The following is a 27,984-nucleotide window of genomic DNA, read 5'->3' as shown; positions in this document are numbered from 1 at the left end:
CTTAGTGTTTGGGGTGTGATAATTCTTTGTTATGGGGGACTGTCTCCTGCATACTGTAGAAGTTTTAACAACATTCTTGAGCTCTATCTCCTAGATAGAGTGTGTTCTGTGTTGTGACATGCCTCTGAACACTGCCAAGTGGTCCCTGAGGAGGAGAGGGAATTGAGAACCATTGTGGTAGTTGTATGGAATATTCAAAATATTTTCTTGGTATCTTCAGCTAATCGGATTCTTTGTTGTCCCCAAATTATCAGACCTCTATCTACTGGATGTCAGAGTCCTTCTTTAGTCAATAGACCCATCTGCCAACTAGGTCTCCTTTCTGGTGTCCCTCCCTGTGTGATAAGATACTTCCTGTAACACTGATACTTGGCCACATGATTTGCTTTGGTCAATGGACTTTTCAGTGGATGTACATGTCATGCCTGAGCAGAAACCATAGGAGCCAAGAGTGATCCCAGTACTGTCCTTTTCCTTCTGTCTCATGCCTGAGAATGGCTGCCCCTCCTTCAGTTCTGGAATAATGGAGTTGGTTGTGACCACAGCATAGCTTAATAGAAGACAATGGTTTAAACCTGAAGTGACTTGGCCAATGCAAACTCACAATGGGACAGTAATTGATCTGGTTGTGTTCTCTGTTTGGGGGACATGAATAGGAGAAGAACAATGAGAAGATCACTCAGGCTCAAACTTCCAAAGTATTTATTCAGTTTCTTAATTGGATTTCAGGAGTTTGGCCCCAGCATGGTTGCTGACATAATTTTATCTTAATTCTCACCTCTTTAAGTGGAAGCAATAAAGGAATTATAAGGCAATCAAAGTAAATAACTCCATCCTCCAGAAAGAGATAAGGGGAGGAAGATTCGAAGTACAAATGGAGATAATTAATGCCATGTAACTGTTAAGAGTGGAGGTTGTCCCTGGGCAGGGTGGTACATGCCTATAATCTCAGTGACTCGGGAGGCTGAGGCAGGAAGATTGCAGGTCAGCAACTTAGGAGACCCTGTCTCAAAATTAAAACAAAAAAAAAAAGAGAAAGAAAAAAAGGACTAGGTATGTAGCTTAGTAACAGAACACCATTGGGTTCAATCCCTAGTATTGCAGGGGAACGCATACTATAGTCCATGGATGAAAATTTTCCCTCTGCCTATTGTATAAATAAAGTTTTATTGGAATACAGTTATGTTCATTCATTTACTTATTGTCCTTGGCTGCCTCTGCATTACCAGGACATAGAGAGTAGTTACAATGAGACCATATGGCTTGCAAAGCTTAAAATATTTACCAGTTGTCCCTTTACAAAAATAAAGTTTGCTGAGAGCCTGGGTTTGAGTCCCAGCTCCAACACTGACTGGCTGCATGATTGAGAAAGTCATGTCCCCTCTCTGGGCTTCAATTCATCAATCAAATGGAGGGAGTAACAGGAACCACTCCCATGGTTTTTCCTGTGATTGCTTTGCACATTGCCTGGCACCTAGGGTATGCTTAATAATTAATAGCTATTTTTTCATGTTAAATTGATTGTTTATTGATTCATTCCACAAATATGCACAAGGTACTTGCCATGTACCAGATGGTCATATAGACAATGTGAAATTTCAGGTTGGACCAATATTAAATTTTTACCCGCAAGGAATTTACTTAGAAGTTCAGAAAATGGATAATAAAAAACGATGACTCTTATTAGTAGCACTACAAAGAGTGAATACCACCATTATGACTAAAATGAAACCACTCTGTGGACCTAAGACAAGAATAGGTACTTCTTTGGGGCTTGGCAGTAAGTTTTCTTCCTTCTCGCAGACACCAGGGCAGCTCCTAAGGAAACGTGTTTATCTTGGATGCAGCTAACAGAGGTGGCATGGATGGAGCTGAGCTGGTAGAGAGACCCCATTTCTCAAACCCAGGTTTCTACACTGAATTCAAAAGGAAACCTTATCAAGCAGCCTTCCAGCTTGTTGTCATCCATCTTCTAAAGAATTCAGTAGCCCTTGGTGGTTGATGATTTATAGGACAGTGGCCATGAGGAGGTTGCTTTTTGTATTAGTCTGTATTTTATCAAAGATCAGCAACCTGCTGGCTGGGGCCAGAAGCAGCAGGCTCTTTGTGGAATCCCATTAACCTCAGTCTTGGCTGCAGCCAACTCCAGGCCAGCAGAAGGCTGCTGGCCACTTAGGCAGATGAAAGACTTTGATCTGTCCAAGTTGGGAGTTCTAGCTGTTTAAAATAGAGCTACCCTGTCTTAATGACTGAAGAGTTCTGTCCCCAGGGACCTTGCAATATATTTAAGAAATAGAGATGCACACATATGGAATGTTAATTAGCAAAACAAGGCTATCTATCGCAAATAGCAAATTCGTGGAATGAACTATACAAAATGGTGCCTGTGGGAATTCAGATGTGGGCATGTTAATGGTAAGAGTAATAAAGGAATTTAGTGTCATTTTATTGAGCATCTATTGTGTTCCAGGCACTGTACTAAGCACTTTGTGTTCATTCCATTTTACAGGAAACTGAGGCTGAGAGAAGCTGAAGGACTTGCACAAGGTCACACAGCTAGTAAGGGATGAAGGGAGGATTTGATCCTGAGTTAGCTCACACAGCTATGAAGTCTTAATTACTTTGGAGAGTGCTTTTACACTCTATGGCCACAGGCAACAGTGGTTTTGTTGGAAGAATGGTGAGACTTATGTAAATTTTCTCTAAGTTGATGACATTTAAACTGGGTTTTGATGTATGAATAAGATTTCCATAGTTGGAGAAAGAGAGAAGACACTCCTTACAGAAGAAACTTCCCCTGCAAAGCATGTATGGCTTGCCTTGATTTCCCCCATCTCTTCCTTTATCTATGTCCACCACATCTGGTTGTATTCAACATGAGGGGCCAAGCAATGGTGTCCACTGGGGGAGATTTCATATGGGAGATTTGATAAAGAGTGATTGGGGAACTTGTTCATGTGCCTATGGGATATTTCCCATGAGATGATTCTGGTACAATGAATCATTTGTTCCATGTGGAGATCATGATGGTCAGATTATATTTATATTCTTTTGATTTTTAAACCATGATACAGTTTCTAAGAGTCTGATAAGTTGGGTTTTGCTTTTACCCTATCTGGAAAAATTGGGGTTTGCAGTCAGTATGTCTGCTAACTAGTGGTTGAGCTAGCCCACCTGCTTTGTACACAAGTAGCCCCGCCCTGAGGGAATGGGAATGGACGGGGATGGTGGGGAGGAAATTGCTTACCTGGGATTCTGATGACAGTAATTGAGACTAGCAAAGTAGCTTCCCTTTGTGTCCCTCATAAAGGTAGAAAAATTTGGATGTAAACATGAAATTTTAAAAGTTAGTAGAATGAAACAGACATTATTACTGTATGTATATATGTGACTACTGACCAACATCATTCTGCAACATGTACACTCAGAAAAATGAGAAATTGCATCCCATCTATGGATGATATATTAAAGTGCATAAATGCAAAAAAAAAGTTAATAACTGAGAGAAAGTATGAATGGGTGTATTATACAGAGAGAGAAAGGTAATATTATGTTAACACTTTGAATGAGTCTCTAAACAAGATATGCTGTTGTGTCTCAGTTGCCTGGAAGGGTGAAGCCACATATGACTGAGGCCACTTCTGCTTTTAAAACCCAAGATCCATTGGAAGCTTGCAAACCTGAGTGGTCTTGTCCTGGGAGACATTTTGTACATCCTATGTGATAATGAGCTGGAATGATCATTAATGATCCAGCAGGACTATTAATTTGCCAGTGTCTTTTTTGTGTGAAAATGTAAGGCACTTCTGCATAATTGTTTTATTTTTTCCACATTTTTACTGGTGCATTATAGTTGTACATAATAATGGGATTTGTTAACATATTTATACAAGCACACAATATAATAATATAATTTGGCAACAGTTCATCCCTTTTCATTGCTGTGTTGTATTCCCAAGTAATTCCTCCTTCCCTCTCCACTGTCCACCCCTTGGTATTCCTACTGGCATCTCTGGGATTTTTATGAGATTTCTCTCCCACCACCATTCTTTTCCTTTATTTTTTCCTCTGAAGCTTCTGCATTTGAGATAAATCATATGACTTTTTATCTTCTGAGTTTGTCTTATTTTTCTTAAGATAGGGGTCTCATATTCCATCCATTTATCTGGAAGTGACATAATTAGATCTTTATGGCTGAGTCAAACTCCATGTTATATATATACCACATTTAATTTATTCATTCATCTGTTGATTGATGCTTTGGCTGGTTCTGTAGTTTGGCTATTGTGAATGGTGCTGCTATAAACATGGGTATGCATGTATCACTGTTGTTCGATGACATTGATTCTATATATACTGAGGAGTGCTATGGCTGATTCTATGTGTGGTCTTCTGAAGAGTCTCCATGCTGATTTCCAAAGTGGTTGTACTAATTTACAATCCCAGCAATGGTGAAAAAGTGTTAATATTTCTCCCCATCCTCTCCAGAATTTATTATTGTTTGTATTTTTGATGACTGCCATTGATGGCTGGTGTGAGATTATATCTCCAAGTAGTTTTGATTTTTATTTTCCTGATTGCTAATGACGTCGGACATTTTTTCATACACTTGTTGTGCCAGAGTCTTTGACTCTTATGAGGCCACATCTGCCATATTCTGATGTGGTATAACCCTAGGCTTTTAAGCCTCTTGACACTATCCCCAATTCCCTCTCCCCAATGTTATCCAAGAGAAAGAACCATGACAAAAGATCTGTTACATAAAGGAGAAAGAAGCTGAGTTCCCATCCTCAACTTCTGGGAGAGATTCTGTAAATACTTGAACTTTCCCTAATGATAGGGTTGTCTCTGGTGATTATCATAGTTGCTCTGACCACACTTGAATTTTCTACCATTTTAAAATTAATTTTTAAACCTAGGCAGGGTGGTTCACACCTGTAATCCCAGCTGCTAAGTGACAAGAGGATCATGAACTCGAGGCCATCTCCAGTTCCTTGCTATTCCAACCAGATCTGGCAGAATTAGTAGCTAGCATTAGATGTGTTAAGTAAAAGCACACACAACTTTTAGAACTTTTATAGGTGGTGCCAAATGGTTCACCCAGTGGATCTCTGAGAGAGGAGTATCATTGGCTGTGTATCCCAGCAAATTTGCCCAGGCCTTCATCTCCCATACTCTCCCCAATGCTGTTCAGCACCAGCCTTAAAAATTGCCCAATCAATGGGGTTCACATATCATCTCCGTAATGTATTTATATTGACATTTAGAAGTTGAGCATCTCTAACAGTACAGCCCATATACATTGATACCCTTTTGAATTGCTTTTGAATTGCCAAACATTTTGCTTTGTCTCACTTGAAAAATTTTTGACTCCTGAGGGTTTTGTGTGCCCCCAGAGTATGAGCCTTTTATCTGCCTGAAGGTCTAAGGAATGCTCATCTTGTTGTGGTGTAACTATCTCTGTTGTTGTTGGTTTTGTGTTGCCATTAGCAGTCAGTCATTTCCTTTGTGGTTTCTGACACTTGCGTCATAGATAAGCATTTCCAACACCAAAGTCATGGAAATATTGTCTAGGGAGGGGTTTTTTGTTTGTTTTTTTACTTTTTAGACCTATCTGGAATGTTCCTTTCTAACAGAAGTCATACTTAGCCAGCCCCTTCCAACAATATGTAGCCACTGATGTGATAAATCCAGAATAGGAAAATCACATAGATAGAATGATGACTGGTTGCTGGGGACTAGGAAGAGGAGGAGGAGAATGGGGAGGAACTTGATTGAGAAAAATGTTCTGAACTAGACAGTGTTGATAGTTGAACAATATTGAAAATACACTGAACTGGGCCAGGCGAGGTGAAACTCACCTCTAATCCCAGTGAGTTGGGAGACTGAGGCAGGAGGATCACAAGGTCAGGTTAGCCTTAGCAACTTAGTGAGAAACTAAGCAACTTTGTGAGACCCTGTCTCAAAATAAAAAAAATCAAAAGTAGTGGGGATGTGGATCAGTTATTAAATGCCCATGAGTTCAGTCCCTGGCAGAAAAGAAAAGAAAAAAAAATGCAATGAACTAAACGTTTCAAAATAAATAAATTACTAAATTTTATTTCAAATTAATCATAAACAAATAAAAAATGAAGAAATAAAATAAATAGGAAGAAATAATGAGAGGACAGGGCTGCTCTGGTCATAGCAGGACCAAGGTAGAGCTGAAGAGCTGGCACTGGCTGTGGAGCCTCTAGGAGCTGGCACTGGTGTGAAGGGGTTTCTGACAGTGACTATCCCTCTGGTGCTCAATGTGGTGATGGGTCAGCAGCTGAAGCTGCAAGAAGTGCTAGAGGTGGCCCTGCAACTGGAAGAGGAGAAAAGATCACCGAATATTCACATTCCTGCCAGGATACTGTCCACCTTCTCTCAGAGAATGGGCCACACAAAAACCCAGGCTGGTAAAGAGTTCCCAGACTGCTTCCAACCTATGATTGCTCTGTTCCTCTTTGTCCCTGCCCTACCCCCGCTTCCAGAAGCTCCACACTGATTACCCAGCCCCATCTCCTCCCCACATATTCACAGATCCCCACCCCACTCCTCTCACCTTCAGGCTCTGACTCAATGGACACTGGGTGCTTCAGTAATTCCAGAAGGTGGCTTTGTGTCCCACATGTGGGCCTGGCATGTTGAGCTGGCTGATATTCTGACCAGCTGTGTAGAGTGTTTCAGACATGTGCCAAGGAGGGAGGAGACCACCCTAGGGGAAGATGGGTGGGCACCAGCACAAGAGGCCTGGCCTTTCTTCCTCATAGCCATCCCAGGAAACCCTGCACAGCTGCATTGCTGGGCCTCTGGAGAGACAGGCCAACCTCCCCCTATGTACACCCTAGTGTGACAGCCCCAGTCCAGAGACTAGGTTCCAGGTTACATCCTGGTAACCAAGGATGTACTGATAGAACCCAATGGTATGGAGACCTTGATCAACAGTGTGACCATCCCACCTGTTTTCAGGGAACTTTGACATACGGTCTCTCTGCTCCCTTCTCAATGGCATGTCAATTCCATGAGGAAAGGAAGGTGGTGTCTGCTATGTGCATTGCACTCACTATCTCTGGGCTGGTGCTCTATAAATACCTGAAAAGTGAAAGAACAGTGGGGATCTGTCCTGCCCAGCCTTTCCTAGGCCTTTTGTTCACACACTGACATGCTGCCCAATTCTCTCTTCACCTCATGTGGGTCATCTTGTCCCACTGATATGCATGCATATCTAGAGGAGGCCAGGAGGATATCCCAGCTCCTATAATGTTGAGTGTATACCCCAATATCTAGTGTGAATGTTTGACCTAGAGTCCCAAGAGGGCAGGGATTTCTGTCTGCTCTGTTTATAAGATAATGGTCAGTTCCCAGAAAATTATCTGCACTTAGGGTGGCTTCAAGTTTATGCATTATAGAGTGGAATGCCACCCACTTGCTTCCAAGATGTCTGAGTGGTACTGAACTCAGACTCTATTAGCCCTCATGGAATCTAGTTCTGGGTATACCCAGAGGTCCATAGAGTGAGTTTCACCTCTGTCTTATTCCAAGTCTAGAGGGTAAATGAGGAGTGAGGCAAAGAGGTCCTTGAAGCAGAGAGAACAATATATGAGAATAGGCACAGCCCCTTCCTGCAGATTTATCCATGGGAATAAATATTGGTAAGTACTTTCTATGGTAAGCACTTTCCCTGCTGCTTGTGTGATAAATTAACTGTTGAGGTAAAAGGGGCTGGGGTGAGGCCTTCCCAGTCCCCTGGTTGCCTACATATTGCCATGGTGTCTTCCAGTGCTAGTGCTAGGGGATTCACACCCCCTGCCGCAGTCTGGCTGGGCACAATCAGGAGCCACTTGTCAAAAGAAACTAACTTTATTTTTAGAACCACACATGCCAAACAAAACAGCCTCTCAGGAAAAACCCTCAGAGCCTCAACTGCCACCACCGGCTTTCCACAAGCCTCTCTCTCCCACACAAGCTTCTCTCCACCTCCCACAATCCTCCTGCTCTTGAGGCCGATTGGCTGGGTCACGTGGGCGGAGCCAAAAAAGTCCCCCAATGAGCAGCTCCCTGGTCTGAAAGGGCAGGGAAACAGCCCAATGAGCATCACCGCAGAGGAGCCAATCAGCTAGATGTTGCTGGGGCCGCTGTGAGCCAATCATCAGCCGGCAGCTGGAAGTTTGCTGGGAGCTGGAAGTTTGCTGGGGCCCCTTCGGCAGTGGCTCTCAACAACCCCCCAGTCCTTGCCCTCAGCTCCAGGGTCACCACAGCTCCTGCCTTCCCCCATTAAGTCTCCAGTCAATGAGGTGATGTCAGATGTGAAAACTATAGCCAGTATCTTGATAACGTGTGTCCATTGGAAATTAAAAGTCCACACCTAGAGATCCATCTAAAACACAGATGTCCCCTTCAGCTCTGTGGGATATGGGAAAATGTAATGGGTCCAGAAGCTGCTATTGTTGTAAAATTTCAGCCTCTGAAAATGCACCAGGGAGGAGATTTGTCAGGGCCCTGTCCCCAGTGCAGACATGAGAAGACTGAAGAGCTCGGGTCCCAACCTGATCCCTGCCCAGGCACTAAGAACCCACAGGCCTGCACAGGAAGGGGAGGACAGAAGGATGAGTCCTTCCTGAGCAGGGCACTGTTTCTTGGTGGGAGGACTGTGTCCTTAATTCCCTTTTTCATTCATATTGAATGTGTTACTGATCTTCTCTTCCAATAATACCATTATAAATAAAGGGTAGGTAATTTACTGAATAAGATTTGATATGATGTGATCTTTATGTAATGAAAAATAGTCACATTATTAAAGTATTTACCTATGACAGTGTAGAAATAAAGGATCTTCTAGGTTCCAGCCACCATTGCTTATCACTTTGAATGGCTGGGCTCTGTCTCTCTCATATGTCTCTCTGTTTCACCATGTTTGTGTAATGCCCTCACACCCAGAGTCAGTTTCAAATATGTGTGTGCAGGTGTACCATGCCCTGAGTATCCTTTAAAAACCAATGAGCCTCTCATTCCAGACATCCTGAAAACATCTGTGTTTTCCATGTAACAGCTTCCTTGACTTCTCTCCCTGTGGGCACAGGCAGACCCTCAGCAGCACCAGTGCTCCCTGGGGCACCAGGAACAGACTGTCCTTCCATCTATGTGGATGTCAGTGAGGGCTGTACTACTTTACGAATTCAACCAGTGCTGCGAGGAGGAGTCTTGCAAAGAAATCTTGAAAAATGAGTGAGTGCAGAGATGGAATTACTCTGTTGCATTGGCCATGATAGATAAAGGGACTTGAACTTGAGAACTTTGAATGAGTGCTGACATTCTCTGACAGGCATCCTCACACACACACACACACACACACACTCACACACAGACTCGCTTACCTCCCAGAAATCACAGACTGTCTCACACTTCATAAAACCAATGCACACCAAGACTACACTTGCTGCCTGTTCATTTAAAGAGGACAAGAATGAGCACCTGTGGACTCACTGCTCCACTTGAGAGGGCCATGCAGCCAGGTGCCCTGGACACCTTCCCTGGGCTTTCTCTAGCCTCTTTCTTCTCCCACATAGAGGTTGTCACTAGCCAGAGACTTGTCCATTCTTGTTCTCCCTGTTCTTTTTACCCTATGGTGAGAATGTGTTTCCTAGTGCTTTATTATTTTGCTGGCTTGTTGTTGATATTATCATAAATGATTTCTCTGGGTACTCTTGTTCAGCAGTGTTGTTGAGATTTACTAGTTCAATGACATGGAGCTGGACGTTATTATTTTTCACTGTTGTATGATCTTCCCTGGTGTAACTGTTACACACCTGATTTATCTGTTCTCCAAGCATTGAATATAGAGGTGTCTTTTTTTTCTATTTCCAAATAATACTGTGTTGAGCAAGATGATTATAGGTTTGAGGGCAGCCCTAGAATTCAGAGAGATCCTCAGAAACTGACCAAGAACCTGTCTCAAAATTCAAAAGAAAAAGGACCAGGGATGTAGCTCAGTGGTACAGTGCCCCTGGGTTCAACCCCTAGTACCAAAACAATAAAAATTTTTAAAAATAATCAACTTAAGATCTGTGTGGCATTTGCCCTACAAAAGAAATTTCATCAGTCCCTTCCAATATCATGTTACCAAAGAGAAATGAGACTGCATTGATTTGAAAAATGCAGGCTAGTCATATTGCAGGGCAAGAATGATGAGGGGTTGCTGGGGACTAGTGGGAGGGGAGGAAGTGGTTATAGATAACTATATTCAGAAAAATGTTCTAGAACTACATAGTGGTGATTAGTGCACAATTTTGAGAATGTACTTAATGCCAATAAACTTAATATTTTAAAAGTTAATAAATCTTTAATTTTAAAAGAAGCTAATTTTAACAAAAATATAAATACATAAAATAAAAAGCAGGAAAAAAAAATGGCAGAGGAGGGTAAGTGTAGCTCTGGGCTGGGAACAGTTGTAAAGGTGTGCTCCATGGGTGTTGCTGGCTGAGGGGCCACTAGGAGGTGCTGGCCTGGAGCCGCCATTGCAGGTGTTTCCAGCTCCAGCTCTCTCTCAGGTGGTGGAGGTGGTGGAAGTGGAGCAAGAGTCTCCACAAGCACCAGAGGTAGCCCTGCATGTGCCAGAGTAAAGGTTGCCAACTACCCCTGTTCCTCCCAGGGACAAAATACTTCCCACTGCCTTTCACAGAGCTCCACACAGGAACCCACCCTTGGAATTATTCCCAGAATGCATACAGACAATGACTGCTCTAGTGCTTACTGTTTCTGCCCTGCCTGTGTTTCTGGAAGTTCTGCTGTGCATGTCCAGCCTCATTCCTTCCCTACATACTCACCGCCCCCACCCTAGACCTCTTTGGCCTCTCCCTCCATGGCCTCTTTCTCCCTAGGCTCCAGGTTTTCTATCAAGGTCAGGACCCAGAGGCCTAGGTTCTCCATGTCGGGGCCTGTCATACAGACTTGGCTGTGGATGTTACCAGCTGGATTGTGAAGCAACTGCAAGCCACAGAGAGGCCTGGCCTTTCTACCATGAGGTCAGTCTTCTTGCACCCACTGTTCAAAGGAGCAGACTGAGGCTCAGAGAGGTGCAGGGCCAGTTCCAGGACTCACAGCTGTATGTGACCCGTCACCTTGGGCAGCACTCACCTTCCCAACATTAGGTCCCTGGGTGGAGGAGTAGTCATCTATGAAGGCTGGCTCGTGTATCTCCACCAGATGAGTTTGCCTGGAACACACATAAAGTGCTGGTATCATCCACCTCTGTAGCCACCTCTGCCTTCTGGAATGGGACATGGAGGAGGCCTAGAATCAATGGCTAAAGTGTGACCCACCAGAAGTATCTGGGGATGGTGTTCAGTGCAAAATCCGAAGCCCTAAGGGGTTTGTCCCACAGGAGGACAGGAGAGCCCCAGCACAACAATGGCTGGCAGAGTTCAAAGTGGAATTGCTGAGGGAATAGTTAGAAATATTAATGGCTTCAGGCCAGCTTGTTAGCTGACAAGAGATGGTAGCTCCCTGCAATAGGATCATTATCCCATGAATCCCACCAGAACATTGCTTTGTGGGGATGAGAAAAAAGGCTCATCCCAGACAGGAGGGTCCCCATGTGAGGACACCCAGGGCATCATTCTCTGTGGTCTGTAGAAATGGCTCCAGGAAGGAACAAGGTTCAAGTCCCACAGCCTTGAAAGTTTGAATGGCTATGGGAACTGGTTCTACCTGGAAGGTAGTGATGCCCAGGGGGCCCCTGGTCCTGCTCTGAGAGTTTGGGGTGTGTTCCTTGAGACAGCAAGTGACAGAGATGGACCCATTGGCATAAGTCCATTATGTTTTTGCTCAACACAGCCCTACTAATCCTGATGGTATGTAAGACTTGGATAGTATTTGCAAGAACAGTCAGGTCACTGCCACCTGGACACTTCGGTCCAGTACTTATTATCTGCTGAATGGTGGAATTCACAATTGACAGAAGAAGGGAAGTGAAAGAGTGTCACTGTTTCTGTTGTGATGTTGTCACTAATATGGAGACAGTGATCCTACATGAGGCCAAGGTCACGGCTGTCAGGGAGGGGTGGGGATGGGTGAGGAGTTGGTGCTCAGATTCCTTACAGTTCAGGACTTTGCCCCTCCACCTTCCAGCCCCACAAGGAAGGTGGTCAGGGTGGTATCTGGGCTAAGTGTCCCCCTCTGTTCTTCTCTAAGCCCTGGATGTGGAGTCCCCTCTGCTCCCACACTCACCCTGAGGCCAAGCTTGTTACCTCTGGTGCTCAGCCCTGGCTCTTCCACCACTGATTTGGCACAGAAGCCCCTGCTCCAGTTCTCCTCAATGAGAACCTGTGAAGAGCAAGTAAACAGAGCCTGGTGCTGGTAAGGAGCCCCAGGTCCTGTCTGGTCTCTATTCAGGCTGTTCCTGACCCTTGTGTCCTTCTTCTCCCCAAACCTCATAGAGGCCCTATGTCCCAGAGTTCTACCCTAGGAGGACAGGATATGGCACTGGGAGCCCAGAATGAAGCCTGGACACTCTCAATCCCCACCTCCAGCCTTGTGCTGGGGATGACCATGACAGGACACCTGGCTCACAATCTCCCAATAGCTGCTCCTGCCTCAGCTCCCTGTTCCCCCAAACTCAGGAGGAAGGCATTGCAGAGGTACTCGGGGTGGTGGATGGTTTCTGGCTCAGTGGTCCTAGACTGTTGGGTGTAGGCCTGCGTTGTCTCTTGACACATGGGCAGAGGTTCTGGGATCGGTATCACAACCAGCACCCCCCATCTTACTAGTAGGTTCTGCCTGTGGGCATCCTGGGGCTGGGACCTAGGGAAGGGGCCTTACAGCCATGGTTGGCGGGGGGAGGGGGCAGGGGGTCTGCCCTGAGGCCTCCTAAAGCCTTGGCCTTCATAGGGAATGCAGAAAAATGTGCTTTTCCTTCAAATGTATCTCACCAAATGAGCTGGGGAGGAGGCTGTTGCTAGTATGTGGGTGCCTGGTTACTGGATTCCAAGTTCTCTTTGGATCTATCACCAAGGAAGGGAGGCCATGTCTTGGGGTTCCCTGACCTGACCCCTCCTCCAGATAAGCCCACAATGTCCCTTGGACTACTGTTGGCTCTCCTTCAGCCCTATGACATTTCCATATGCGTTCACAGCCATCCCCAACACTGTCCCCCACATCCCTTGACAGGCCTGGGTGCAGCCAGGGTCCCAGGTCTGTCTCCTCAGGAGACCTGGGACTAGACCTCACTCCTCCTTCTGTCCTCTCATGAGACCTTGGACAAGTCATCATGTCCCTCAAGTCTTCCCCAGTCTCCCACTGCACAGTGGGGTCATCCTAGCATCTGCTTCCTAGTGATGTCACCAGGCGAATGTGAGATAGCACTTAGAAAACCTGCTGCCTTGTGTGTGTAATGCACAGAAGTAGAGATCAAATATAGGAACAGGTGGGATGTCACATATAATAGAGCTAACAACAGGCCTAGCCTCCTGCCCTGTGACTTTGTAAATGTCATTTTCCTTCCCGACCTTCTTTTCTCTCTGCATGGTGAAGGATTGAAATGCAATTAGTGAGGATATCCTCATCTCCCTAGGCCTTCCAGTTGCTTCCCATGGTCTTTAGATTCAGACCCATGTGCTCCAGCCAGGCCTGTGTGCTGGGCCTCCTGCTGAGCAGCGCCCAGCTCCCCTCACCCTGGTATTCACATCTGAGCAGTCCTCTCCCCTGCAGTGTGACCTGGGTTTAGTGTATCCCTTGTGACCTCTGGAATATGACTGGTGTCACCTCTAAGATTGACTTATGAAGTGACTGTGGCTAACACCTCTCTCTCCTTTCTTGTTTCTTTCTTCTTTTTGTACTGTTTCCTTGTCCCTCTGTCTCTGGGATCTCTGGCTCTGGGGAAGCTGCTGCTCTCTTCTGTGGCTCCCTAAGGAGAGGCTCCCGAGTCTCAGGACAGAGAGGGCAACCAATGAGGAGAATGAGGCCTTGTCCTAGCTGAGTCCTGCCAGTAACCCTGTGACTCAGCTTGGAAACAGACCTTGCCATAACTGAGCCTCAGCTGAGAATGTGGCCCAGGCCTCATGAGAAACATGGCAGAAGCCCTGGCTGAGGCCTCCTGCATTTCTGATAAAAAAAAAAAAAAAAAAACCTGTGAGAACACAATGAGATGTTGTTTCATCTGCTCTATTTCTGTTAATTCTTCAAATAGTTTTGCTTCACTGTAGAGCCTGTCAGTCCCCAAATGTACCCCCAACAGGGTCCATCCTCCCCTTCTCTCCTCCTGGGCTCCCTCCAGCCACACTGGCTGCCCTCCTACCTCTTCTCTGGACAACTCGTTTCCACCTTTGAATCTATCAGTAGTTGATTCTCCTCCTTGTGCAGGGTTGGATCCCAATAGGTCCAAGCTCTAAGGATTGAGTCATCTCAGTGAGGCCCCTCAGAAGGCCTCATGCAGTGACTTCATCTCCTGTAGAGCCCAGGGTTTATTTACATGTAACACTTGGTCTTTTCTTTCAGTTGTATAACTTAGTCTCTCTATTCCTCCAGATTGTAGTTCTCCGAGGGCTGCGATCATATTGGTCTCTTCCTTTGCAAGTTCCCAGTCCTAACTCAGCACATGGAACAAGGTGGCTCTTCCTGGCTGCAGATGCTCCAGCAGAGCACGGTGGGCTGTCTCCCCCTGGTGGCCATGGCTTATCCTGCACCTATGGAGGAAAAACCACTGCAGGAAACAGGGGCATTAGAGGGACCTGTCCTTTCCCATGCTGGCCACAATGGCAATGGCCCTGGAGTCCCTTGACCTCCCAAAGCCTTTTCACCACAGCCAGGGCAAGCACTCTGGTACCAGTTCCACATGAGACCCTGAGGCTCCAAAAAGGTGGTCATTCTCCCTTCTGAGCATGAGTGGTTCATAATCCTTTACCCTTCTGTCTTCCTGTATCCTTCATCTGTCTTCCTAACTTCTGTTTTCTCTGAGTCCTTCCAGTGGGCAGAAAATCCAAAATCCATAGCGCAGTGTCACACCAGGGACAACTGAGATTGCTGAGCCTGTAGGACCCTTGTGATGACCTACTCCAAGCTCCAAAATATGTAGGAAAGGAAAGTGAAGCCTTCTCTCTTGTAGCCCCTGCTTCCAGGGGGCTTATCCTTGACAAAGCTACCCAGGCTGGTGGATATAGGGCCCCAGCCCTGGTCTCTCCTTGCTGTCTTAGATGGTTTTCTGTTTGTGTTTTGGCTGTGCTGGGATCAAACCCAGGGCCTCACCCATGACAAGAAGCACTGTACCACTACATCTAGAGCCACCTCCTGTCTTTGGGATAGCCCAGAGTAAGCAGATCCCTGGACACCTTAGGGAAACCCCAAAACTGAAATCCTGGCATCTCTCCCCCTTCCATAGTTTACAGGCTGGGTGGGGTTTGGCAGGGTATACCCCTTTTATTATTTATTGATTGAGTTGATTCAGCAGTACTCAGGATTGAATCTAGGTGCCCTGAACCACTAAACTACATCAGCTCTTTTTTTTCCAGTTTTAAAAATTTGTTCTATTTAGTTATACATGACAGCAGAATGCATTTCAATGCATTGTACACAAATAGAGCACAACATTTCAATTTTCTAGTTGTATATGATGTAGAATCACATCATTCATGCACTCATATGAGTACCCAGGGTAATGATGTCCATCTCATTCCACCATCTTTTCTGCCCCATACCCCCTCCCCTTACCACCCTCCCCTTTGACCATTCCAAAGTTCCTCCATTCTTCCCATGCTTTCCCCCATTATGGATCAGCATCCACTAAACTAATCAGAGAAAACATTCAGGCTTTGGTTTTGGGGGATTGGCTTACTTCACTTAGCATGATATTCTCCGCCTCCATCCATTTACATATATAGAGTATATCATCCGTCATCAAGTAAATATACCTTCTTCTCAACAGCACATGGTCCCTTCTCTAAAATAGACCATATGCAGCTCACAGCAACTGCAAAAAAAAAATGGAGATAATACCCTGTGTTCTACCAGATCATAATGGAATGTAATGAGAAATCAATGATAAAATTTAAAAAAAAATAGAAGCCACACCTGGAGACTAAAGAATATGATATTGTATGAACAATAGATAGCAGAATACATCAGGGAGGAGATAAAAAATTCCTAGAGGTAAATGAGAACACTGATAAAACATCAAAATCTCTGGGACTCTATGAAGGCAGTGCTAAGAGGAAAGTTCATTGCATTAAGCTCATTAAAACAAAAAATCAACTACCTAGCATTACATCTCAAAACCCTAGAAAAAGAACAAATCAACAACAAAAGTAATAGAAGAAACAATTAAAATCAGACCTGAAATCAATGAAATTGAAACAAAAGAAATAACTTAAAAACTGATAAAATGATAAGTTGGTTCTTTGAAAAAATAAAAATGAAATCGATAAACCTGATACCCATTAGCATTTACTACCTCTTCTCTCCTCCACCAGCTCCTGGCAACACAGGTCGGCTCTCTAAATGTATTTTCCTATTCTGGTCATTTCATATGTGAGCTGTCATGAATGATTTCTTTCATTTAGCATCATGTTGCTGAGGTTCTTTTATGTTGTAAAATAAATAAGTGTTTTATCCTTTTCATGGATGGATAATTTTCCATTGTACGGACAGACCACATTTTGTGTATTCATTCATTGGTTAATGGATACTAGGGTTATTTCAACCTTTAGGCCATTAGTGAATAATTCTGCTGGACATTAGGGTTATTTCAACCTTTGGGCCATTGGTGAATAATTCTGCTATCAATATTCATCTTGTTTTCAGTGCTTTGAGGCATGTAACTAGGAGTGGCATTGAAGAGTTATGTGCTAACTCTGTCTTAATTTTTCAAGGAACTGCCCAACTGTTATGCTTTTAATATTTGTCTATTGGAAGCTCATGTGTGAGATAATTCAAGAAAGTTTAGCAGTGAAATGATTGGGTTATGAGAGCCTTAAATCAATGCATTAATTCTCTGATACAGATTAACTGGGTGGTAACTGTAGACAGGCAGGGTGTGGCTGGAGGTGGTGAGTCCCTGGGGGCATGCTTTTGGGGTATATATTTTGTCCTTATTGAGTTCCATGATGTTCTGCCTCACCTCAAGCACTGAGGAATGGAGCTGTCTGTCTATGGCCTGAGACCTTTGCAACTGTGAGAAACCAAATAAGCTTTTCCTCCTCTATATTGTTCTTGTCAGGTCTTTTGGTTACAGCAATGAAAAAGATGACTAAAACACACTGTCTTTCACAGTGAATGCACTATATTTTCACCAGAAATGTTAAGTGTTCCAATTTCTCCACATCCTAAAAACACTTGTTATTTTCTTTTATTATTAACATGAACAACTTAGTGTGCATGAAGTAAACCCTACTGTTGATTCTTAAAAAGTTTTTCATATATTCTGGGTAGAGCTTGCTGAGAATAAAACCACTGAAGAAGAAAAATGCAGAGAAATCTTAAAGAGAAACACAAAACTCTGGGGATAGTTGAGTGCTGGATCTTTCATTTACTATGAAAATGAAACAAACTCCACCTGTCAACTCTTCATTTCCAGCCAGTTTGAATTGTGCTTCATTGCAAGATTCCTGATTAATACAAACACTTATGATAGAATGTGAACAGGGGAAAACATCTTCCTTTGCTATTATCTTAAGCAAATACAAAATATAAAGTGAGTAGTGAAAGCCCCTGAAGGAGGTATACCAGCCTTACTCCCTGGAGGCCCTAGGAAGCAAAGTCAAAGGCCCCATTGCTAGGCTTCTCTGGGAGTAACTTCCAATAAATGAGGAAGGAGAAATGGCCTGAAGGGTGGTAACAAAGGGCTCTCCAGAGAGGACAGTGGTAGACCAGATGGAGGAGGGGATCAGTAGGTCCAAGACTCCAGCTCAGGATGATGGATTTAGACTAACCAAGCCAGAGAAATATGGTTTGGGAGGGAGGAGCGTTTGCTGTGATGCTGGACTCTGGCAGGGAGAGACCCCACAGAGTTGAATTGGGGTGCCGCTTGGGGAATCCTCACCCTTTGACTAGTCACTTTCCAGTTATGGAAACAAAGTCCTAGCAGGTGGGCTGCTGCTGTGGTTCTGCACAGTGTGGCCAACAGTGCAAGGAGAATAGCTGCAGTGAGAACAATTCCTGCAAAAGGCTCGAAGCCCAGATGTTCACTGAGTCTGTCAGTAGAAGGCTGCCACAGGGACCTGTGTGTGGCCCATCTCAACTTCACTGTGGTTTGGTTTGTTGCCAGGTACCATGGATACATGGCTCCACTCCATCCTCTCAATAGTGCCTGGAGGTATTATTCCTCATAGATGAGGAAACTGAGGGTCAGAGAGGAAAAGTAACTTCTAAGGTCTATTGCTTAAAAAAGGTAATGACAGTATGTAATATATATTATTATATGTGTAATGATGATGAATGCCACATGTGATGATAATAATACTATGTAATATATTTAGAAAATAAATAAAACTTACTTGAAAATACTGTAGTCATAGATTACTGGGTATTAAAGTAGAACCTTGCTGAACACTTGACATGAAATGGCCCTTCTACTGTGGCCACCTTATGAAGGAGATGTTTTGTATGTTTCCTGCTGTAGCCCCAGGTCTTGGCATTGGGCCTGACATGTGTAGAGTGAACGAACAGAGATGGAGTTGAAGCAGCAGGATGGCCAGCACAGCTACAGGCAGCTTGATTTGGACAAGTGATTTTTAAAGTCCAGGAAACATTGACATCCACTCTACCAAGTTAAAACATGGATACTGCCTGGTGTTGGTGAGGGTGAGGGACACACATGCTTTTCTACCTTCCTGGTGAGAATGTAAATCAGTATATACTTTCTGGGAAACAAAATGTAGAAAGGGTGTCACCTTTCAAGTAAGCACACAGCTAGCCATTTGACATGAGGCAATAATTGGGCAATGGTACAGATACAGATTGTATACAATAGTAAAAAGTGCCCATAATTAGGGGTTGGTTTAACAGAACCATGATCCATTCATACCACAATAGCATCCATGTATAGCTAATAGAGAATGGTTGTCATCTGTGTGCTGGTTAATAACTCACCTGGTCACCACAACCCCCCATGAGGTAGAAGCTATTAGCATTCCCATTTTGTAGATGAGGAAATGGGTGCAGAGAGCTAAAGGGACTTGAGATCACACATCTGGGGAGACAGGAGAAAGAATCTGGACCCTGGCTGCTGGTTCCCAGTCTGAGCTATTCTGTTCACTTGATGATGAATGACATCCACCTAAATTCATCAACCTGGGATCTGGTGCACAATAAACTGTCAAATGAAAAATGGAGTCAAAAAAGTATCAAAGGTAATTACCTACATAGGGTAAATGCAGATTAATTAATTAATTCTCCTTGTTTGATTTTTTGGTAACATGTAAATATTTTAATAAAAGAAAATGAAGGTCTTTTCATTTAGGGGCAAAAAGAAAAAGAAAAGTTGGAGGATGGAGGAAGGGATCCAATGACAGAAACTTCCAAGGATCCCTTGACTGGGGACCTGGTCTTGGCCTCTGCTGTCTCCCACAGCCAGATTAGCTGCAGTCCCACTCCACCTTAGAGGCCGAATGACCAGGGACTCAAGCGTGAAGAGGCAGCTGCAAAACAGCTTTCTCTGGTGACCCCTTACTCCTTGGACTCCATATATATGTCATTGCTCACCCAACCCCTAAACAGCTGCTGACGTAATGGGGCCACTCCATGCCTTGAACACAACCCTTGCTGCTTTGCCATTGGTAGCTTATTTTAAAGCTGTTTTTTCCTTCCTCTTCTCCCTCTCCCCCTCTTTAATCATGAGGGAAGGAAGCAAGATTAACCTTCTTCCTGTCCTAGGCAGAGTTATTTGTTCTTCAGCCCAATGACCACAGGAATGAAGGCTCCAGACTTCGGGGCTGGTACAAGTGGGTCAGAGAAGTAGCTCTCTCTCGAAGCTACAAATAAGTAGTCCTGATAGGGCACGGCTGCATTTTAGCTTTTGTATCCCCTTTTTAAAAGCCAGTTGCTCCCCCTGGCAGTTAGAATCACAGCCTCTGGGATAGGAGTCTACTGTACTCTCCTTTGCTAACAAAGCAAAAAAAACTTTTTTCTCAAAACCTCATTATTGGCTTTACTTTAGGCACTGGGACCAAACTTTCCATGTCACCAACATGAGTTACCATTTTTCAGGTGAGGAAACTGAAAGCTCGGAGAAACAATGGTATCTCTGGGAGGTCATTTCTGCAATGGAGAGGAGAGAGGATGTGGAACCTGGTCCTAGTGTTTGACATCCACGTCTGTTTCCTTCATTTCAATAATCATTTGAAAGAGAAGAATCATTCTGTCCCTCTACACCATGAACAACTTCTATTAAACTATAGCAAAGATTTTTTCCTTCCATTCCCCATCATCCCTGCCCTATACTTGAAATTGAACCCAGGGCTTCATGCTTACTAGGTAAATGCTGTACAACTGATCCATATTTTTAATTTTTGAGACAGGGTCTATCCCAAGAATAAAGAGGTGGGGAGATTTGACATCAGTATACAAAAGGTTTCCAGAGTGTTTGGAAAATGGAAAGCAAATAGAGAAGTTGTATCTGCTATAAGAGATCAAAGGAAACACAATCTTAGTGCCTGCAGGGAGGGGAACCAATGAGAGAAAAGCCACTTCACCATGGACCCCTGCGAGCAGTGATAAGCTGCAGCCAGCTCAGCATCATTCTTTGCTGCTGCTCGTCTTCTTTCCACCAAGCAAAGAGCACTCACTTAACAGACATTTCCTGAGTACCATAATTGTGCCAGGCACACTGCTGGATACCATCAAACAGCAAGAGAAACAAAAAGCCTGCCATTGTGGTGCTTACAGTCTTTAAGGGTTGGGTTAGGGATATTTACCAAATCATCGCCCAAATATAGGTTAAACATTCCTAATTCAAAAATCTGAAACGCAAATTGCTCCAAAACCCAAAATGTTTTGCCAGTGACATAATGCCATGAGTGGAAAATTCCACACCTGTGTCTCATCCCCAGCCCAGTTGTGCAAGTGCAGTGGAGTAGGTTGCAGGAAAGACAAAGTGCCCAGAAATGGCATGGGAGACATGGTTTACGGACAAAAGCCTGCAAGAGATCAATAACTGCTCCAAGGAGAGTTCAGGGATGACAGACCAACAGCACCTCCATCCCTCAAAGTGTTTTACCAAGTGGCGCCTCTTCTCCCTCACAGCATTTTGTCCAGTGGAAACTGGCTGGACGAGCGACACACTTTCCACAGTGACTTCAGTTCTGTACCAGTCCCCACTGAGAGGTTTTAAATGTTAGGCTGCAGAAGCAGTGACATCAGCATTAGCTTGCTTTGTTTACTTGTATGAGCAGCAGTCCAAGAAGCAACTGTGCTGGCATATACAAGAAATAGCTTTTGACAGATAACACCATTTTGCCCAGTTCTGAGTGTTCACAAGAGAAAGCCAATTTCCTTCAAGATAATGTGTATACTGCCCAGCTTGCTTTCATTGTGTCCTTAACTTGGCTAGGGTTTGGGGAACAGAAAAAGTACATTCAGGAACATGGTGTTTTACTGCCCTCCTTTGCTTTAGGAATGATACAAAGTGAAACTTATTTTACGCACGAGGCCCTAAGCAACTTAGGAAGATCCTGTCTCAAAATAAAACACAAAAAGGGCTAGAAATGTAGCTCAATGGTTAAGAATCCCTAGCTTCAATCCCTGGTACAGAAAAAAAAAAAATTATTTAAAATGTTTTGTAAAATGATCTTCAGGCTATGTGTATAAGGTATATATGAAACAAATTTCATGTTTATAGTTGGTCCCATCGCCATATTTCATTGTGTATATGCAAATACTCCAAAATCCAGGGAAAAATCAGAAATCCAAAACACTTCTGGTCCCAATCATACATATGATAAAGAGTAAACATATTGAAGTTATAAAGAATTCAAGCAATGGATACCCAAAGCACCAATTCGTAAGAAAAGAGCAGCAAAACAAATAGAAACGATAACAACTAAGCACTTATGATATGCTAGGAATCTTGCTGAGAGCTCTGCAAGTATCTCATTTATTCCACTCAACAATCCCATAAAATGGGTTCTATGATCATCTGTTTTCCACACAAGGAAATTGAGAGATAAAGTGGCTTGCTCGAGGTCGCAGGCCAATAAAGACTTGAACCCAGACACCTACAATTCCAAGCCCCACTCTCACTTCACACATAATCCTTGTGACCTACCTGCTCCCAGGGACACTAAAAGGCATAGCCCCGTCTTCCGTCACGCCCCTCGTGTCGGCCGGACTCCGCCCTAGCCACGCCCACTGTATACTTCTACGTGAGGAGGGCCACGCCCACAAAACCAAACCAGGCATCTCTTTGGTCCCAGCTCCGGGTCCCAGCTCCTGGCCCCACCTTCTTCCGCACCCCCCCAGCATTCGCTCCATGTGGCCCCACCCCTGTCGCCTGGACCGGAAGATCCCGCTCCTCCCCTTCAGGTAGGCCACGCCCAAAGCCCAAGTCACTTGACTCGTCGAGCCCCACTCTGGCCCCTCCCCCACGTCGTCCCCAGGCCTCTCAGTAGCTGCGGATGCGGTTCTTTCGCATGGGGCCGCCATTTTGCTCGTAGGGACACCGCCTGGAGAACCGTGATTTCTTCCTTCGACTGCGGAGGGTGCGGCAGGGCCGGGGCTGGGGTCGGGGCCAGGTAGGCGGGCGGGAGCCTGCGGCGAGTAGCGGTGCGAATTGGCGGGCGTTACCGGCAGGTGAAAGGGGCGAGGAGCCCCGCGGCTCTGTGGGCTGGGTCCCGCGGGGGAGGCTGCGGGTACTGAGGGAGACTCCAGCCTCGCGCCCCTAGGGATCCCCTCTCTCTCTCTCCCTCCTTCCTTCTCGAGTGGGCTGGCGGGGACAGGACCTACCGCATGGCCCCGGGGTCCCCCGCCCCCTCTAGGCGCCTTGGGGGAGACAATTCCTGATTGTGGGAGGCCTTCAGAAAGCAGGTCCCGAGCCAGCAGGGGATCTCATCTCCCATCCCTAATGTACGTGCAGACCTGAGTTTTAATTTGCTTGATCTTGCTAGTCGTGGACGTTTACCTACAAAAGAGTGGTTTTATTCCACTCCATACTCAACCCCGCAGAGGTTGAGGGAGCGCCGAGATGTGTTTTCTAAGCTACTGTTCTGCTTTAAAATGTTTTACCCCAATATAGTATATTGATGACAAGGATTTTTTAGAAATTTATTTTAATGTTGGCTCAATTTGAGTGATTAGGTTGTATAAAGGATGAACATGTGGGATAGGGTTTGGGGGCAATAGGAAGTATGATTTCTAATGTTCTGGTTTCAAGAATTTAAATATACAAATAAAAATAATTTACCCATATTATTGAACTCCACTAAAGAATATCTTTCTTGTCCATATTTTTCCTTGTCCTGGTCTGTACCTTTGTTACCCAGTTCTGCTCCATTCATAAGCAACTTTGCTTAAATAGTGTTGAATAATTATTATATTGAGTGCATGGTATCAGTTGTACTTGATTACCCCACTGTGGAACCTTTGCATATATCCAGAATTTCTGCTCTTTAAAGAAAAAAAAAAAAATCTTGCAGTTACCATCTTGAGCGTAGAGTTTTGTCCTTCTTTCCTTGGGGTAAATTTAAAAAGTTGGAAATACTTAAACTTTTGTATTCTTTCTTTGGCACTTGATATAAACCGTTTTCTAAAGAAGGCACGTTTGCAATAGACATTTTTCAAAATCTGGATATTCGTCCTTTTCTGCTCACTGTATGTGGAATTCAGCAGGGTGGCAAGTCATATTCTGTGTACGTTGAGACAGTTTGTGCAGCTAGTGTTGTATACTACCAACTCCTAGAAATCAGGCCAAGATCAGGTTCTGTCTGCTGCTGAGAGGCCGTGCAGCCTTGAGTAAGGTTTTTCACCTCTAAACTTCCCCCATTTCTTTTTTTTCTTTTCTTTTCTTCTTTTTTCTTTCTTTTTGTGCTGGGGATTGAACTCAAGGCCTTGGGCTTTCAAGACAAGCACTCTACCAACTGAGCTATACCCTCAGCACCATAAACTTCCTCATTTCTAAAATGGGTTTAATTCTCATACCTGTTTCATTGGGCTGTCATAAAAGTTCAGATCACTCAGAAAATGTTAAGCATTAGGGATAATAAAACTTTATGATGACAGATGAACAAAGTGCCTGGGGTCACAGAAGAATGGAAGAGTAATTAGATTTAAATTTTACCAGTAAATTCTCAATATTGATTTTTTTTCTTTTGGTCCTGGGGATTGAACCCCAGGCCTCTGCATGAAGCACCCACTCTCCCACTGAGCTGCACCCCCAGCCCTTGATTTTTAAAAAAGTAAATTTTCTTAGAATGAGGTGTATTACTAATAAAAGTAATAATCCTTTGTTTTTTGATGCCTTTTTGTTAACAGACTGCTTCAGTTCCATTTGTTAATCGCCGCAACTCAACAAGGTGAGGGTTTATTCAACATACTTTTGTTGAGCCTCTGTCAAATGCTAGGTGATCTTCTAGACATTGGATATTGGCAGAAAATAGTTTTTAAAAAAAAAAAAGCTCTGCTGCCTGGACTTTAAATTCTGGTGGGGAAGGTTTTATACCAGGTTTCTATCCCTGTTTTCTGGAAGGTAAAGATTAAGGTCTAGGGATGTGCCCCAGAACTGGCAGCTAGTAACTGTGGAAGGCAATCCCAAGCCTTCACCCCCCTCCACTATCTGCAGATAGAGGAGTATTACACAGTGGGAAAATGATATACTTCTGTGCCATCCTTGCTCATTTCCAATATGAATCATCACGCAGGGTCACGAATTTAAAAAAAAAAAGAATGGTTGATGTTGAAATGACTACTAGTCTGTCCACAGTAGGTGAACTCTTGCAGTGTGGTTTAATTCATGAAACAGCAGACTCAAAGCTCATTCAGAGAGGAGCGTGATTTCCATTTTAAAAGATGCAAAGATTCATTGGAAAGGATGGGTTTTCACATATGCTGTCTTACACATTCTAGAATAGATTTAGGATAAACATAAAAGCAGTTGTAGCTTATAGGGGGAAAGTGGGAATGCTCTTTTTATTCTCCATTTCACGATAAAACCTTGTGCTACTGAGCCTCCTACCAGCCTGTCCTATCATTGTGTTTTTGAGGCTAGCCTTTAAAACTAGCCTATAAAACTAGTTTTATATTTGAAGATTGGAACTTCAGATACCATAGTCAGGGTGATATAGGGCATTTGAGCCATGTGAGATAAGGAAATGCTTCAGGAAATATCAAGAGAAACTATCTTAAGATAAGGTGGGGGCTGTCCTGTGAACAAGGAATCTGATGTTTCCTATAAATCTTCAAAGGACAAGAAGCAGTGGATAGAGGGTGCAGGGAAAGGAGTCTCAGCATGTTCTGAGGAAGAATTTGAAGTGATGAGCCCTTGGCGTAGTTCCTTGGCAAGAAACTACAGATGGGCTACTAACAGCAGATTGAATAGAAATGGTCTAAATTATTTATATAATATTTTTTGTATCTCTAAAATATTTTCATTCTGTTCCAAGTACTCTCAAGAACACTTTTGTACTTCTAGGAGCTTATTTGAAGGTTAGAAAGAAATATGGCCACCCCATACCTATTATTATATTTAATAGATATCCAAAGTGTTGAAAGTTATTTGCTGCGTATACATGTGTCCAATGTCCATGTGTTAAATCCTTGGCAGAAAATTTACAGTAACCCTGTGGGACCAGTTTTCTAATTTGCATGGATAAGGGAACTGAAGCTAAGAGGTCTTAAGTAACTTAGCAAGGCCTCGCTGTCAATTAAGGGGAAGTGGAAGCTAAGATGCAAACATGAATTTTGACTCAGAAGCCTAAATTTGTGACTTCTGAAGAAACAGTTTTGTTTGTTTCCTTCTAAACTTCTACCCTTTTTGTAAACAGACATCTCTGTTAGAGGACATCTAAGATCCCTTCCCACCCAGTGTTGGTGATGATGCAGTATTTCTTTCATTTATATTAACCTTTCTGATGGATTCTCATCCTTTGCAGATGCTGTGCTCTCTTGTAAAGCAGTGGTCAGCCACCCCACCCTTTTCTGTAAAAGACCAGATAATATTTAGGCTTTGTAGTTATGCCCAGCCTGCAGTTGCATCCCGGAGCAACTTTCAAACAAAGGAGCATGGCTTTGGAGGGACTTGATTTGGCTCCTGGCTGTATTTGCTGATCCCTGCTTGAAAGCCTTGGTGTAGACATCAGTGTTCCTCCTTGATCTCTTCAGGACTTTGATCATCCTGCATACATTTTTCTTTATAATTCATAGGCTTAAGATGAATTGCAATGTAGTCCCATATATATTCTGATTTAGAATCCTAGGCTGTCCTGATTGAAATGCCCCCTGAGGGCTCTTGGCTGGAGGTGTACTTTCCTAGCCCTCTAGTGGGACTATGCACTGAGCTACCTGTGACCGGATGGTTCCATGGCATATGTGCACTATGAGAACTCTTCAGGATGGTGACCTGGCTAAAAGTGGCGTGTTCACACCATGCAAGACTAGGCAGAGTTAGGAAGAACAGAATAGGTCTGTGTTTTCTAACCCAGCTTGTCAAAATATACTGTTTGGTGAAAAAGTATAGATTTGTGCAATGATATACCTTTTTGTGCTGGAACCATTGAATGTATGTTTTATCTATATATTTTATAAGGGTCAGGCCTGTGAGTGCATGGAAAAGGCCTGAGGTATCCAGGAGCCCTCACTTCTGGGGGACAAGCCTAGTGTTGGGGCTGGTGATTTTTGCCTTAACTATGGTGTTGAAGATCTTGACAAGGAGGATGTGTTTGCATGTTACTTGCTTAATTAAAATTTAAGAATAACAAAAAGGATCAGCTGAGTTTCAGCCTGTTTATAATCACCAGCTGCCCCAAGTAAACATTCAATGGAAGAAGTGCACTATGCTTTCTGGGAAAAGGGTCCTCTCATGGCCTGCTGATTATTGATACTCCATGCAATGCAGCATCCTCATTACATAATAGGGACATGCAGCCCAGAATAAATGAGATGAGAAGCTCAGCTCTAATGACCTCTAGGCCAGGGGCCTTTTTACTTTTGTCCTGCTGCCTGTCAATTGGGAGGTCACTTAACTTTCCTTAGGGTTATTTTCTAGTCAGCCTCATGTTCCAGTTGAGGAAAAGAAAGATGACAAGATCAGTTTTATGCATGACTCGGGCATCTGGGAGGCATCTAAAAGATCACAGGGAGATTTATGGGAAACAGGTTTTACAAGAAAAGCTGGGTGTAGATAGGTCATATATTTTTTGTTTAAGGATCGATCAGTGCACATCCTTGCTAATGGCTCTGCCATTTTTCTGTGTGTTAATCCAGGAGGAATTTTGTTGTCAGAGAATAAAAGGAGGTTGTCCATAATTGACTTTAAGCAGCAAACAGTAAAACACTGAGCTCTTCAGCTCCACCTTTCTTGTAAGTTCATCATTTATTCCCAGTGGTTGTGAAAATGAGTTTAAGTCTTTTGACTTATTTCCATCAATTTGGAACCCTAAAATTCAAATGAACTTTCTGTTTATCCATATATGTATATATCTCCCCTATAAAAGGCACCATTATGGTGAAAAATATTTTTTTTCAGCAGAAGTTATTTGCTATTTTTAAGAAATCTTTTCAGGTATATTTTATATCATATGGCAATTTTGACATTTCATATCCTTCTAGGCTCAGAATTGGAAAACCAAGAAGGTTTTGATGTTTTGTGTGACGCCACCTGAATTAGAAACCAAGATGAACATAACCAAAGGAGGTCTGGTGCTGTTTTCAGCAAATTCTAATTCATCATGTATGGAGCTTTCAAAGAAGATTGCCGAGTGAGTTATAATTTTACCATTAAAATCTGTATTGATTGTGTGATATAAATTTGATAATCAGATTAGCAGTGAT

General features: G+C 43.7%; 2 protein-coding genes across 13 annotated transcripts in view; both read left to right on the top strand.

Moving 5' to 3' along the window:
- LOC107157133 (multidrug and toxin extrusion protein 1) overlaps positions 1-27,984 on the top strand; it is a 612,661-nt gene that overhangs the window by 100,291 nt on the left and 484,386 nt on the right. The window lies entirely within an intron of this gene.
- Positions 1-27,984, top strand: part of Prpsap2 (phosphoribosyl pyrophosphate synthetase associated protein 2) — a 151,897-nt gene that overhangs the window by 91,720 nt on the left and 32,193 nt on the right. For 2 of the 12 annotated variants that reach the window (XM_048796274.1, XM_048796253.1), the window contains one exon: positions 27,763-27,911. In XM_048796274.1, coding sequence (XP_048652231.1) covers positions 27,763-27,911 — 149 coding nt within the window. Of the gene's footprint in view, positions 1-22,402; positions 22,528-22,554; positions 22,737-24,471; positions 24,513-27,417; positions 27,514-27,762; positions 27,912-27,984 lie in introns of those variants that run through there. The other 10 variants (XM_015503438.2, XM_015503439.2, XM_015503442.2 and 7 more) reach the window with 10 other exon arrangements.

The sequence above is a fragment of the Marmota marmota genome, unplaced genomic scaffold (genome assembly GCF_001458135.2).
Source record: "Marmota marmota marmota unplaced genomic scaffold, marMar, whole genome shotgun sequence".
Taxonomy (NCBI): domain Eukaryota; kingdom Metazoa; phylum Chordata; class Mammalia; order Rodentia; family Sciuridae; genus Marmota; species Marmota marmota.
The sequence above is the reverse complement of the archived record's forward strand: the minus strand, read 5'-3'. Positions and strand labels throughout refer to the sequence as shown.